Raw genomic sequence first — 14,421 nt, forward strand, 5'->3', positions numbered from 1 at the left:
GGTAATCGTGCCAGGCCTATGGAAGTTGCTTTCCTGGACTTCTCTGGATCATCACCCTGAATGGGACTGCAGTTCTAGATTGTGAAATCAAGGCCACCTTGCCCATGCCCATCAAGAACCCCTGACAGGTGCTTCCTCCAACCAGCAGCCTTCGTCCCGTCCACGAACATGCAGGTGATCAGGAATCATAAGGGACACGAGCCTGCTGTTGGCCAGTGGCCGGAAGATCCAGCTCTTCACTTCGAGGGTCAGCACCGTTCCCACACACACACACACACACGGACCACTGCCAGGAATCTCCTGTTGCAGCTGAGGATCTGATGCCTGTGTCACGGTGGCCGTCAATGACCTGCATTTTGTCCTATTTGCACTGTCAGATCGCTGTGGCACAAAACAGTGGACCTCTTGTTATCGGGCAACTAAAAGTCCTGCACCTCTGCCAGAGTTATTCCAGGCACCAGTCTCATTTGACTTGCGAAGATGTTTGGAGAGAATGCATAGCAGTTTCATCTATTTACAGGCCTGTTAATAAAAAGACAAGCCTTGGCTGATTCTGGAGACCTCATTAATTGATGTTATTCCCTGTAACTCCGCGGTCCCCTTCCATTCCTCCTCCACTGGCCCTCCCCCCCCCCCCCCCCCAGCTTGTCTTGCCTGCGGGAGACAATGGACAGCAGATAATATGAGCGGCAGACAGGGTTTGATCCCTGTGCTGCCTCCAGCTGCGACTGTGACAGGGAAAGTCCGAGATCAGTCAGCCCTCGTGCTCCTGTTCCCTGCCCGGTGACTATAGTTGGGATGTGCATGAGTGTAATGTACATGTTGAGACTAAAAGCATAAAAATCCTAAATTTACTGACTTTTGCCTTCATTGTTTGTCAAATTTTGTGTCAATTTGTGTGCATCAAGGTAAAGAGCATCATAAGACCACTAAACAGGAGCAGAAATAGGCCATTCAGCCTATCGAGTCAGCCCTGCCGTTTAATCATGAGCTGATCCATTTTCTCACTCAGGCCCCACTGCCTTTTTCCCATAATCTTTGATGCCCTGGCTAATCAAGAACCTATCGATCTCTGCTTTAAATACACCCAATTACCTGGCTTCCACAACTGCCTGTGGCAACAAATTCGACAGCTTCACTCTGGCTGAAGACATTTATTGATTCCAATGAACGTCCTTGAACCCTGAAGTTGTGCCCTCTTGTCCTAGGCTCTCCCACTGTGGGAAACAACTTTTCTACATCTACTCTGTCCATGCCTTTCAACATTCAAAATGTTTCAATAAGATCCCTCCATCATTCTCCACCGAGTGCAGGCCAAGAGCCGTCAAATGTCCATAATGATGCCTTTCCATTCAAGAGACCCTGAAAACCTATGGGGATTGGTAGATGCTGCAGAAGTGAATTTGGCAAACTGACCACTAGGGGGCACAAGTTTTAAACTTTCCTATTTTGTACCTACAGTATTTATTTTCTGTGATTTGTTTTTCCTGGTTGCTTGAGGCTGCCGATTGCTTACTGGATAACAGGGATTTTACTGTATATAACACAAAGATATGGAGGAAAAGCTCTCCCTCCACTTTCCCGTCACGTAATCTAAGGCCAGGGTCAGCTCGATGTAAAACAAAGCTTGTTCCACACTCTCCCAGGATAGAAACAGTGTAAACCATCCACTTTTAAGGGGTAGAAACAGGCCATTTAACCCATAGTCAATGCTGATCGAGTCATCTACCCAAGCTAGACCCATTTCCTTGCGTGAGTTCATTATTACTCTCAATCTTTCTATTCCTTGTACCTATCTAAATATTTCATTTAACTGTACGATTGTACCTGTCAATGAAATTAACCGATCGGAGACCTTGAGGATTGTTTCACAAACTTTATTTCACAAGGTACATCATGGAGACTAGGCTGCAGTCTCCATTGCTGCCCACCTCTGAAATCTACCTGTACAAGCATGTATATTTTTACAGAGAGCTGTTACAGAAAGTAAGATTACATTATGGAATAAACCTGTTGAAAACTGCATCAAGGCCTTTAATACAATGTTTATGTATTAAAATCTTAGTATCGTCTAATTTGAAGGAGAATGCCTCAATGTCTACTGTTAGTGTCGCACACAGAGTGTGGAACGAGCTGCCGGCTGAAGTGGTGAATGTGGGCTCAATTTTAACATTTAAGAGGAATTTGGACAAGTCCATAGATGGAGACTTATGGAGGGCAAAAAAAAAAGTTTGGCACAGACTAGAAGGGCCGAAGGGGCCTCTTCCTGTGCTGTAGTGTTCTATGGTTCTAGTGTCCTTGACCAGGGTAAAGGCTACAACTTAGCTTCTGAATCCTATCTTGTTGAACAGCTGATGTATTAAAACCTGCACAGTGTCAATACTTCGTAAAGTTTCTTCCACAGTATCCACCTCCACTACTTCTGGCGGTTCATTCCAGAATGCCCCTCTAGTTCCTATTAAGTTTTAAATGTTTGAATAAATTTTAAATTTAGTCATACAGCACGGTGACAGGCCCTTCTGGGCCACGAGCTTGTGTCACCAAAATACCCCAATATACATACATTTTCCTGCTCAAATTTATGTCTCTTAGTTTTCGATTTCCCCTGCCCTGGGAAAAAGACAATGATCTTCTATCCGCCCTCTCCTGATTATATAAACTTCTATAAGGACCTACGCCTCCTTCAATCAATTGAGAAAAGACTTGCCTTTTGTTTAGACGTACAGCATGGTAACAGGCCTTTCCAGCCCATGAGCCTGTGCCCACGATTACACCAATTAACCTGCAGCTCCTGTACATTGTTGAAGGATGGGAGGAAACTGGAGCTTGCGGGGAAAGCCTGCAGATACGGGAAGAAGGTGCAAACTTCTTACAGCGCTGGGTTTGAACCTGGGTGTGGTGCTAACTGCTATACTAACAATGCTCCTCGTGTTCTGTGATCTATGATCGGTGTTTACAGATGCAATGAACCTCTGGCTGGCTGGAGTTGCATAGTAACATGTATATAAATCAATACTAGTCACCACTAAAAGGAAAAATTGTGAAAGGTTAAATATGGGAGATGGACAGAATCCCTGCCCGTATATGAATGAACACAATTCCCAAGCCAATGTATTGATGAACAGAAACGCCATGCTGTGTTTGGGTGGACACTATCCCCCTGCCTGTGAATGGGTGAACACAAACCCCCTCCCTTTGCTTGGCTGAACACTAACCCCCTGCCTTTGTACAGATGAACACTAACCCCCTTCCTGTGTATAGGTGAACACTAATCCCCTTCCTGTGTATGGGTGTGCATGAACCCTTGCCTGTGTATGGGTGAACACAAACCCCCCCCCCCCCTGCCTATGTATGTATCAACACAAACCCCCCCCCCCTTCCTGTGAATGGGTGAACACAAACCCCCTCCCTTTGCTTGGCTGAACACAAGCCCCCTGCCTGTGTATGGGTGAACATTTAACCCCCTTAGGTATGGGTGAATGCTAATCCCCTGCCTATGCATGAATGAACATTAACCAGGTGCCTGTGAATGGGTGAACACAAACCCCCTGCTTGTGTATGGATGAATGCTAACCCCCTGCCTGTGTATGAATGAACACGACCCATGTGACTGTATGGGCGAACATAAACCCGTGCCTCATGTACAGGTGAACACCATCTCCACTGCCCGTGCACTGGTGACAATCACCGTCTTCCCTTCCATCAGCCTTTGCTGCTGTGGGTCCCCCCCCCCCCCACCCCACCCCAACCTTCTCAAACCTCACGTGTGGCCGCCTTTCAGGCCACGATCTTCCTTGCTCCCTCCAGGTGCTCGAATCAGAACCCTGGTGGGGGGAGGGGGGGGAAGGGGAGCGTGAATCCAAAATCCAACCGCAGCCCTCTAGAGCCCAGCTGATGAACCCTGAATGCCCCTCGAAATCCTGACTGCAACTTCTGATTCGGTGAGTCGATACTATTCTGTCCCATCGGAAGCTGACAAAACTGTGTGCACCTCGAGTCAATGTTTCCCGCTTTGCAAAAATGTCTTTGCAGCTTGAAATGTAAGTGAATACCAGACATTGCTTCCTATTCTTGGGCACCATTTCTTGAACATTTGGGAATTGCTTTCTAGAACTTTCCTGAAAACATATTCTCGTGGTAAAATGCGGTTCAGGCTGTCGTGGATGAAAAATCGCAATTATCTCTAACTTCCTAATTTTGGATTCAAATCCAAAACACAGAATTGCTGGAGGAACTCAGCAGGTCTCGCATCGCCCATAGGTGGCAAAATTACATATTTTTTTTAATTTAAAAAAGCATATACCTACAGCACAGTAACAGGCCATTTCGGCCCCTGAGTCCATGCTGCCCAATTACACCACATTAACCTACACTCCCGGTACGTTTTGAGTGGTGAGAGGAAACCGGAGCCCTCAGGGAAAACCCACGCAGACACGGGTAGAATGTGCAAACTCTTTAGGGATGGCGTGGGATTCGAACCCCTGTCCTGATCACTGGCGCTGTAAAGGCATTGCACTAACCACCATGCTAACTGCTCCGCCCCATGGTTTCGGGCGTATAACAACGTTTTACACCTGAGCCTTTCCTCAAGGTATGAGCCAAAAGCAGGCAGGTGTTATGACTAAAAGGCTGGGGAGGAGGGAAGCAGGGGGGGGGGGGAGGAACACAGACCCACAGACAGGATGGCCCACTTATTGTAGTGGTTAGTGTTAACTAGAAGAGGCCAGAAGAGAGGAAAGGTGAGAATTGATTGGGGGGAGGGATTTTTTTGGCTTGTGAATGCAGAGCTGTGAGAAAGGAGATAGAGGGAAAAGAGAAGAGGGAGAGAGAGATGGAGGAAAGGAGACATTGGGAAACATGGGAGGTGTTGATGTGTTCTAACAGAAACTGGAGATGTCAATGTTAATGCATCCAGTTGGAGGGTGCCCAGAGAGAAGATGAGATGTTCCTCCAATTTGCGGGTAGTCTTAGTCTGGCAGTGCATGAGACCATGGACAGACACGTCGGCAAGGAATGGGGAATTAAAATGGGTGGCACTGGAAGATCCCCACTACATTCTCAGATCTATGCATGATCTCACACAATACTGCAGTTTGCATTAACGCTTTGATTGTTTATTTCACGGTCATGCTGGACAGGAATTTTCCTCCGAGTTTAAAACTGTAAATAACCACGTTTGGATCTATGCATAGAGTTGAGAGGTTTGGTGATTTAATAAAATGTTGATTGATTCCCAGCATGGAGGTTGCTTGACCCATCACTTCCATGCAGCAAATTAAATTTCCTCTGGCTCTTAATTTGTCAAACAATTTACTTGGAAGTAAAAGCCGCTTTCACGTGCTCAGACGCAGATAACGGGCTGGCAGACGCGTCCGGGGGAGTGCAGCTATGACGTTTAGGTGCCCACGGAGAAGATGCCTTTCTGTCACCTGAACATGCTGGCTGAAGGAGAGCCGCGTCTGAGTGAACGCCGACTCCTGTGAACTATGGCCGCAGTCCCACTGATGCTTTCAGGTGCAACGGGGGATTCTCCAAGCTGGAGCATATACCTACAGGAGGAGGGTTGGGTAAGTACTCCTCCTGGCTGGGTTCTCCACTTTTAGGTGGCCACCCGACAGCTGCATTGGGGTAGAATAGGCGGCTTTACAGTCGGGTATTCTGGCCAACTGAAAGTGGCTAATGACACAAGAAGATGCAGACAGTGGGACTGTGAATCAGAATCAGGTTTATTGTCATGAATCTGTGTCACAGAATTTCTTGTTCTGCGGCAGAATTACAGATGCAAAAGTTACTATATTTTTTAAAAGAATGAATCAGTGCAAATGGAAAAATGAGGTAATGTCTGTGGAATATTGCATGTTCAGGAATCTGATGGTGGAGGGGAATAAGCTGTTTTTGTACCACTGGGCATTCGTCTTCAGGCTCCTGTACCTCCTTCCTGATCGTAGCAGTGAGAAGAGGACATGACCTGGGTGGTGGAGGTCCTCGAGGACAGAGGCTGCTTTGTTAAGACACCGTCTCTTGGAGATGTTCTAAATGGAACGAGGACTGGTACTCGTGATGGTGCTGGCCGAGTTTACAACCCTCTGTAACTTTTCCCTGTCCTGTGCTTTGGTACCTCCAGACCCGACAGTGATGCACTAAGTTAGAAAGCTCTCCATGGTACAGCTGTAGAAATTTGCAAGACCCTTTGTTTACACACAGAATCTCCTCAAACACGTCATGAAATATAGCTGCTTCTTCGTGCTTGCATCGACGTGGAAGCCCCAGGACAGATCTTCAGAGATGTTAACTCCCAAGAATTTGAAGTTCTTTACCATCGCTGACCCCGTAATGAGACCTGATTTCCCCCTCATGAAGTCCACAATCAGTTCTTTAGTTTTGCTGATGTCCACAGCAAAGACAGAGGGATAGGGCAGCATCGGCAGAGAGAGATGGTCCATCTTTTGGGTGGAGACCCTATAAAACCATGGAACGCTCCAGCACTGAAACGGACCCTGTTCTCTCCCTTTTGCTTCGCCCTCCTCTCCACCTTTATTTTATTCAGCCAACTACCTGATTCTCGGTACTCCTGAAGAAGGGCTGACTAGATTATATTTCCCATGGATGCTGCCTGCACTACACTTGGCCAGAGTAAAGATGAGTTGTGAAGCTGAGTGTGGTCTCCAATCTGGACATTGGTGAGCAGGGGGAACAACCCGACAGCAGCCGGAGGGGGGGGGGGGGGAGGTGGGGAATGGGGTGGGTCACCCTGTGGGGATCTGCCCAGCATTTTGTGGACAGGACAGACCTGAGCAATCTAATGATGGGATCATTTTGTAGTTGTACAGCACAGCAACAGGCCTTTGTGGCCCATCACGGGCACCAGTCTTCATTCTGTACCCCTCAAAAGCACCAATTCACCGACAACCTTCAGTACATTTCGAACGGTGGGAGGAAACTGGATCTCCCGGGAAAAACCCACGCAGACACGGGGAGAACGTACAATCTCCTGATAAGCAGTGCCAGATTTGAACCTGGGTTCCCAGCCCTGTATTAGTGTTGCACTAAGCATACTGCCCGCACGGTTACTGTACAGTTTCCCCTGACCTCACTCTTGTCCAGATTAAACTCCATCTGCCATTTCTCTCTCCCCATGCCTAGAACTGATCCATATCATATGGCATCCTTTGAGATCCTCTTTGAAACTAAGGCACAACATGAGTCTCCCTCCAGCCTCCAGCGAACTCACCCTTGCTTAATTATTTTTTATTAATTTACCACACGGAAGATGCTGATTCTGGCCATTTAAAGCCGAGGTGTTCAATTTAACCTACAATCCCGTATGTTTGTGGAGGGTGGGTGGAAACCGGAGCACTCGGAGGAAACCCACGCAGACACGGGGAGAACATTACAAATCCCTTGCGGACAGTGCTGGATCGGATCTGGGTCGCTGGTGTTGTAACGGTGCCGTGCTAACATGCCACCCACGATGAGGTTCATTGTTATACACAGGAGCACAATGCATATTTGCACCAAAGTTCTGACTTGCTGCAGCCACCAGTTAAATGACCCCAGAACAGAAAAAAATAATGAATATCAAGGATAAAGAGACAAATAAATATTCAATGTTAGGGTTAGCGGAAGAAGAGGAGGTGGCTTTCCACTTTCCAAGTTGCCCACTGGATCCCAGCGTTGTAACATCACTGGAACAGCTTGGTTGGAACCACAGCTAGTGCTGGAGCACCGCATGTCTAGACGGCAAGTGGAATATTGTCCAGTCCTGTGGCCTTCAGAAGAGACCCATTTAAAAGCATACACCTCCAGTCTGGAGGGCGTTTTCAGTCCTGCTGTTATCAGGCTCTTGAACGGACCTCCCATAAGTATAAGATGGCATCCTGCACTGTTTTACTGTACTTCTCTCCATAACACTACAGCCTTCACTTCTGTCATACGGACATGCTGGTTTTTATTCTACTCTTGTACAACCTGCTCTGCTGTACCGCTGCTACTGGATCCCACAGGCACATTCCATCACCCCTACCACTGCCACTCCACAGAACCATAGAACTTCCAGCTCTTCTAGTCTGTGCCTAATTAAATCTGCCCAGTCTCACTGACCTGCACCCAGTTCACAGACCCCAATACCTCTCCCATCCATGAACTTTCCAAATTCTTCTTATGTAGCAACTGTGTTGCAGTGTGAAATGAAGCATGTTTGGGTGTGGCAGTGAAGATCTTGGGATTGACAGCGTCTGGAAACTCAGCAAGAAGTTTGGCGAATTTATTGTTCAAATATTCCATGGCATCTAGGGGTGGGTAGTTTGGCTTTTCCAAGACGGAAAGTCTGGAATGTTGTGGTGTTCACCAATGGCACCCTTTTAAGTCCACCATCAGTGAATGGGCTCTGAGGAAGTCGGCACCCAGCAGCAGCCGGGACACAGCAGCAAGAATGAACTTCCATGTGGACTGTCGCCGAATTTCATGGATATAGTCTATGTGCCATATGTACGAATCGAACTATTATTCATCACAGTGAGTGCCAGACCCTCGCTCCTCGTACGAGTATCAAAGCCTGAAGGAGGAAGAACATTAACCTCTGCACCGTGTCAACTAGAAACTTATGCTGGGAAATGTAAAGTAGGCTGTTACGGTGGCCAGGCGCCATAGCCATTAGCGACAACTGGCCATGGCATTATGCCAGAAAAATGCAAGGGGGTTGGCAGCAGCAAGCTGATGGTTGTATTCATTATAATATTTTGGGGAATTTGGTAAGATTTAGAGTAGGTTACATACATACACACATTTTAAAACAGATCTTATTTGAAAGACTGAAGAATTTACATTGCAGGATCTATGTTATTTCACCAGATGTCCTTCCCAAGATTGTGTTATATGGCGAGCTCTCCACTGGCCACCGTGACAGAGGTGCACCAAAGAAGAGGTACAAGGACTGCCTAAAGAAATCTCTTGGTGCCTGCCACATTGACCATCGCCAGAGATATCACCTCAAACTGTGCAACTTGGCGCCTCACAGTTCGGCGGGCAGCAACCTCCTTTGAAGAAGACCGCAGAGCCCACCTCACTGACAAAAGGCAAAGGAGGAAAAACCCAACACCCAACCCCAACCCACCAATTTTCCCCTGCAACCGCTGCAACCGTGTCTGCCTGTCCCGCATTGGACTTGTCAGTCACAAACTCCACATAAATCTTCGTCCGCGAAGACAAGCCAAAGAAGAATGGCTCATAAAATGCTTGACCATTGTCCTGCTGGAGTCAGGCTGTCTATCAGTACCCTTTATGCAAAATGCTTACAGAAAGCTCACTTCTGGGTTTTGTTTATACTTAAGATAACAACTTGGAGCTGAAGGAAGAACCTCTTGTTGTTTGCTGAAGAAGGGGGGGATTTCGCAAGTGAGTCACATGGGCTTTCTGGAAGCCAGTTGGAGAGAGAGAGAGAGAGAAGAGAAGCTCTCTCAATCAGTGTGTGTGGGACACTGAACAGTGCAATCCAGGAAGAACTGATGAAAAGTTCCAAAAGCAGTGGATGGCTGGAAGTGCTGTCTGTCGGATGTTTATTTTGGAATAAGAAGAACAGAAGGAGCTCTGTTGTAACCTGAAAGAAAGAGGCTACCATCTGGAAAACCCTGATGGGCAAGTTTCATCAGTAAGATCTTGAGGTGACTAATGGTGGTACCTCAGTTGTGGAAATCCTGAAACAACAAATCTCTCTCTGCAAACTGACAAGAACCTTCCTGAGTGGTAAACATTTACCTTTCAAGCACCAAAGCCTGGTGAACTTTATATATGTTAAATTCTGTGCACAGTCTAAGAATTGCTTGCATTCAGAGAACTTGAAAGAAGAAGTGAGATCGAACTGTGAAACAAAGAACTTTTCTTGAATGTACACACACATTGCATACATGTGCGCTTAGAATTAGAAAAGGGTTAATTTGGGTTAGTATAGAGTAGAGTTAAAGTTTGATTCTATTTTCATGTTTAAAGTTGATTAAAAATAACTTTTGTTTTAAAAACCACTTGTCTTGGTGAATGTCTATTGCTGCTGGGTTTTGGGGTCCTTTGGGCTCGTAACATGGTAAAAACACCAGGTGGTTGTCATGGAGTCATGCTTGTCTGGGAGAATGTGTGCCTTTGTTGGCGGTACTCGTGAAGCCTGGGCTCTTGGGTGTGATACAGCAATAATTTCTGTGGACCTTGTGCCTTGCTGTTTCACACACCACAGAATATCTGCATGGGTGACCACTATTCAAGGGTTATCAAAGTCCTTGTCAGCCAACTTGAGGCGGATGTCTTCTGGCATATGCTCTAAAAACTTTGGAGAGTAAAGGCCTACGGCCGTCTGCCAGTGCCAACATGTTGTTCATTAACTCTGAAGGGTCATGGTTCCCCTAGGCCTTTGTTTTGGAGGAGTCTTGCAGCTCATCCAAGCTGTGAAAGACTGTAAATCTGGAGCAGGAGGGGGGCTTTTAGTGCTTCATACATGCCGAGAACTGGTGGGTCCGGAAGGAAATCCACTACTCGACCGGTCATGTCCTGATCGAGGGCGCTTACTACGTGATAGTACTGAGTGGCATCCACTTCTATCTTGAGAATGTGGAACTGCGCCTCAGCCTGCCTGAACCAAACTTCAGGCTGAGGGGTCCAAAGGGCAGGCAGTTTGAGGGAAACAGCTGTGTTGTCCATGTTGAGTCCAAAATCCGTTTGGGCCCGTTGGGGTCACCAATGTATCAACATTGGAGTGCAAAATGAAGAATGAAAAAATGATCAGACGTAGTTAAATCAAAGTTATTTACTCAAACAGTCACGTGCAGCTTTTTTAAAACCTGCACGTTTCAAATGACATCATCGCATTGTCACATCATGAAGTCACTCAGAATCTCCCAAGACGGTTCGATTAAGTCTCCGGTGATTGAGCCCACATTCACCATTTCAAATGGCAGCTTCCTCCACATTCCCACCACTCTCTGTGTGAAGAAGTTCCCCCTCATTCCCTTTAAACTTTTCCCCTTTCACCCTTAACCCATGTCCTCTGGTTTGTATCTCGACTACCCTCAGTGGAAAAAGCCGATCTACATTTACTCTGTCTGTCCCCCTCATAATTTTAAATACCTCTATCAAATCTCCCCTCATCCTTCTACGCTCCTTTCCCTACCCACATCCATGATTTCCTCCCTGGTCCAGTCTCTCCCTACCTACATCCGCAATTTCCTCCCTGGCCCAGTCTCTCCCTACCAACATCTGCGATCCCTACATGCCAATTCCCTGAACATGACCCCCTCATTTTTACCATGGGCATCCGATCTCTCTACACCTCCATCCCCATACAGAAGGTCTCAAAGCCCTTTGTTTGTTTCCACACAACAGATTGAACCAGTCCCCCCTCCCACCACCGCCCTCCTCCAACTGGCAGAATTTGTCTTCACCCTCAATAACCTCCTTTGACTCATCCCATTTTCTCCAAGTCAAGGGAGTAGCATGTGGATCCCAGCTATGCCATCTTCCTTAAGGCCCACTATCTTTATATTATTTCTTCTATTATAATTTTCCATTATATCTATCTTCTGAGCTAACAGCTCTTGTGTCTCTTTAACTTTTTTATTAGATTCTTCTAATTTCTCTTTTAAGTCCTCTACTTCCATTTCTACGGCTGTTTCTCGTTCTTCCACCTTGTCCACTCTTTTTCCTATCTCTGACATGACCATCTCTAATCTATTCATTTTTTCTTCTGCACTTTTAATTCTTTTTATTTCACTAAATTCTTGTAATTGTCATTCTTTTACTGATTCCATATATTCTTTAAAAAAAATATCCATTGTCCTGCCTTTCCCTTCTTCTTCCATTTCTCTATGTTCTTCTTCTTCTTCTTCCTCTGGGTTGGTCATCTGTTGTTTCCTTGTTTTCTTTTTACTCTCTTCTTTCTTTTCCTCTTTATTTTCTATGTTCTCTTCCTGTTGTTGTGCTGTGGCTGTCATTCTCAGCTGTGGAGATCGACTCCCCAGCTGGTCCCCCCTCCCGTCAGTGTTTTTTTTGTCATGCGCATGCGCGGTTGCGCACTTTTACTTGGCTCCGAGAGCCATTTTTGTAGTCCCGAGCTCAGGACTTCAACTGACCTTAGGGAGCGGGCTTCTCTCTCCGCGGCGGGCCTCCTCGGACAGGTAAGGCCTTCACTTTCTTCTTCCGACGTTCTTTCTTCTTCTCTTCTTCCCGTTGCTTTCAACTTTTCTATCTTCGCTGCCATTTTCTTCCCACCTTTACTTTCACTTTGTTTTAATTTTTATGTTTGTGCCTTTTTGTGTATTTTTTTTAAACTTTTCCGGAGAGGGCTGGAGTTCCCTGACTGGCCACTACTCCATCACGTGACTCCTTGTCCATATTTCTTATGTTCTGATTTTTTTTCCACATTCCAAAGAACCATAGTGTTCGTAGGTTAATCAGTAAATCGGATGTAGATGGGCAGCATGGGTTCGTGGGCTGGAAGTATCTGTTACCATACTGTATCTTTCAATTAATTAAAACAATTAATAAATGAATAAATTAAATTCACATTCTCCTTCAGGTCCAGGTGGCCTGAAGATTGGAGTCAGAGCTTCAGAAGAGGGTGAGTCAACTCTATCCTTGAAGAAACTCTTGAATGTGTTCACCTAGCAAAACACCCACTTCCCCTTCCCCTCCCCATAGTGCCTCCCTTCCTCCCTCCCCAACCCCCCTCACCATTATATTTAGGGACCTGCTTTTTGATCATACCTGATGAAGGGCACATGCCTCAAACATTGGTTACTCTTTGCTTTCTGTGGTCACTGCATGGCCTGCTGAGTTTGTCCAGCACGTTGGTGGACAGCACCACAGGCACACTCTCTGCAGAATTTCCCATTAACACCAGTGAATATCAGGCCCTGCCTCCTCCAGTATCAGACCCCGCCTCCTGTAGTATCAGGCCCCACCTCTTCTAAGTATCAGGCCATGCCTCCTTCATTATCAGGCCACGCCTCCTCTCAGTATCAGGTTCCACCTCCAGTCAGTATCAGGCACCGCCTCCTGTCAGTATCAGGCCCATCCTCCTGTCAGTATCAGGTTCCACCTCCTGTCTTTATCAGGCCCGGCCTCCGTCAGTATCAGGCCCCACCTCCTTCAGTGTCAGGCTCCACCTCCTGAAGGTATCAGGCCCCAACACCCATCAAACTGGCAACCTGAGGCTCCCCACAAATTTATTCTCCTGTTTGAATGTTGGGACTATGGGAAGAAACTGGAGTAAAGATATAATGAAGCTGGAAAGGGTGCAGATAAGACCCCTGAGCATGTTACTGGGACTGGAAGGCTCGGAGGGTGAAGTTGGATCGGCGGGGAACTTTCCCTGTGGAGGGTAGGGGGCTGAGGGGGGCCCTTATTAAGGTTTCTAACACCATGATATGGTTATGGTAAATAGTCCGAGTTCTATTTCCCAGGGCAGGACAATCTAAAACTGGGGCCCATACATTTAAGGTGAGGGGCGGGAGGAAGATTTAAAAGTGACCTGAGTGGGTCTTCTTCAGGTGGTGGGTGTGAGGAACAAGCTGCCAGAGGAATATTGTGTTCACTCTTGGTCTCCTCAGTGGAGGAAGGATGGGGAAGCTTTGGAGCGGGCGCAGAGGAGATTTACCAGGATGTTACCTGGATTGGAGAACGTGTCTTATGGGGCAGGGTTAACAGAGCTGGGGCTTTTCTCTTTGGAATGAAGAAGGATGAGAGGAGTCTTAATGAGGGTCTACAAGGTTATGAGATGCCTGGATATGGTGGACAGCCAGTACCTTTTACCCCGGGGCAAGAGTAGCAAATACAAGAGGACATGAGGACAAGGTGAGGGGAGGAAAGTTTAGGGGAGACATCAGGAATAAATGTTTTGCACAGGGGTGCCTGGAATGCCTTGCTAGAAGTGATGGTGGAGGCTGATACAAAAGGGACATTTAAAAACCTCTTGGATAGGCTCATGGATACAAGGAAAATAGAGGGTTCTATGTGTGAGTTGGGAAGGGTTAGATTGTTGAGTTGTTTATATGGGCCAGCACAACATCATGGGCTGAAGGGCCTGCAATGTGTTGTAATATTCTATGTTCCATGTTCCAAGTGTAGATGTAGCATCTAAAATACATTTAGAGGGAGGAGTCATGTGATGGAGTAGTGGCCGGACGGTGAACTCCAGCCCTCTCCAGAAAAGTCGGGAAAAACAAAGGAAAACACAAAGGCACAAAAATAAAAATTAAAGAAAAGTGAGTATAAAGGTGGAAAGAAGATGGCGACGAAAAAAGAAAAATCGAAATTAATGGTAAGAAGAGAGGAAGAGAAGACAACGGAAGAAGAAGGAGAAGGCCTTACCTGTCCGAAGAGGCCCGCGGTGGAGAGAGAAACCCGCTCCCTCAGGTCGGTAAAAAGTGGACTACAAAAATG

At 46.6% G+C, this 14,421-nt stretch overlaps 1 protein-coding gene across 5 annotated transcripts in view; it reads left to right on the forward strand.

Moving 5' to 3' along the window:
* The window catches only part of LOC138765529 (zinc finger protein 131-like), a 54,459-nt gene extending 40,312 nt beyond the window's left edge, over nucleotides 1-14,147 (forward strand). For 4 of the 5 annotated variants that reach the window (XM_069942575.1, XM_069942562.1, XM_069942582.1 and 1 more), the window contains one exon: nucleotides 378-2,025. In XM_069942575.1, the coding sequence (XP_069798676.1) occupies nucleotides 378-551 (174 nt within the window). In that variant the 3' untranslated portion in view covers nucleotides 552-2,025. Of the gene's footprint in view, nucleotides 1-377; nucleotides 2,026-12,556; nucleotides 12,599-14,106 lie in introns of those variants that run through there. The other variant, XM_069942589.1, reaches the window with a different exon arrangement.
* Nucleotides 14,148-14,421: the final 274 nt, after the last annotated feature.

Source organism: Narcine bancroftii, chromosome 1 (assembly GCF_036971445.1).
Source record: "Narcine bancroftii isolate sNarBan1 chromosome 1, sNarBan1.hap1, whole genome shotgun sequence".
Taxonomy (NCBI): domain Eukaryota; kingdom Metazoa; phylum Chordata; class Chondrichthyes; order Torpediniformes; family Narcinidae; genus Narcine; species Narcine bancroftii.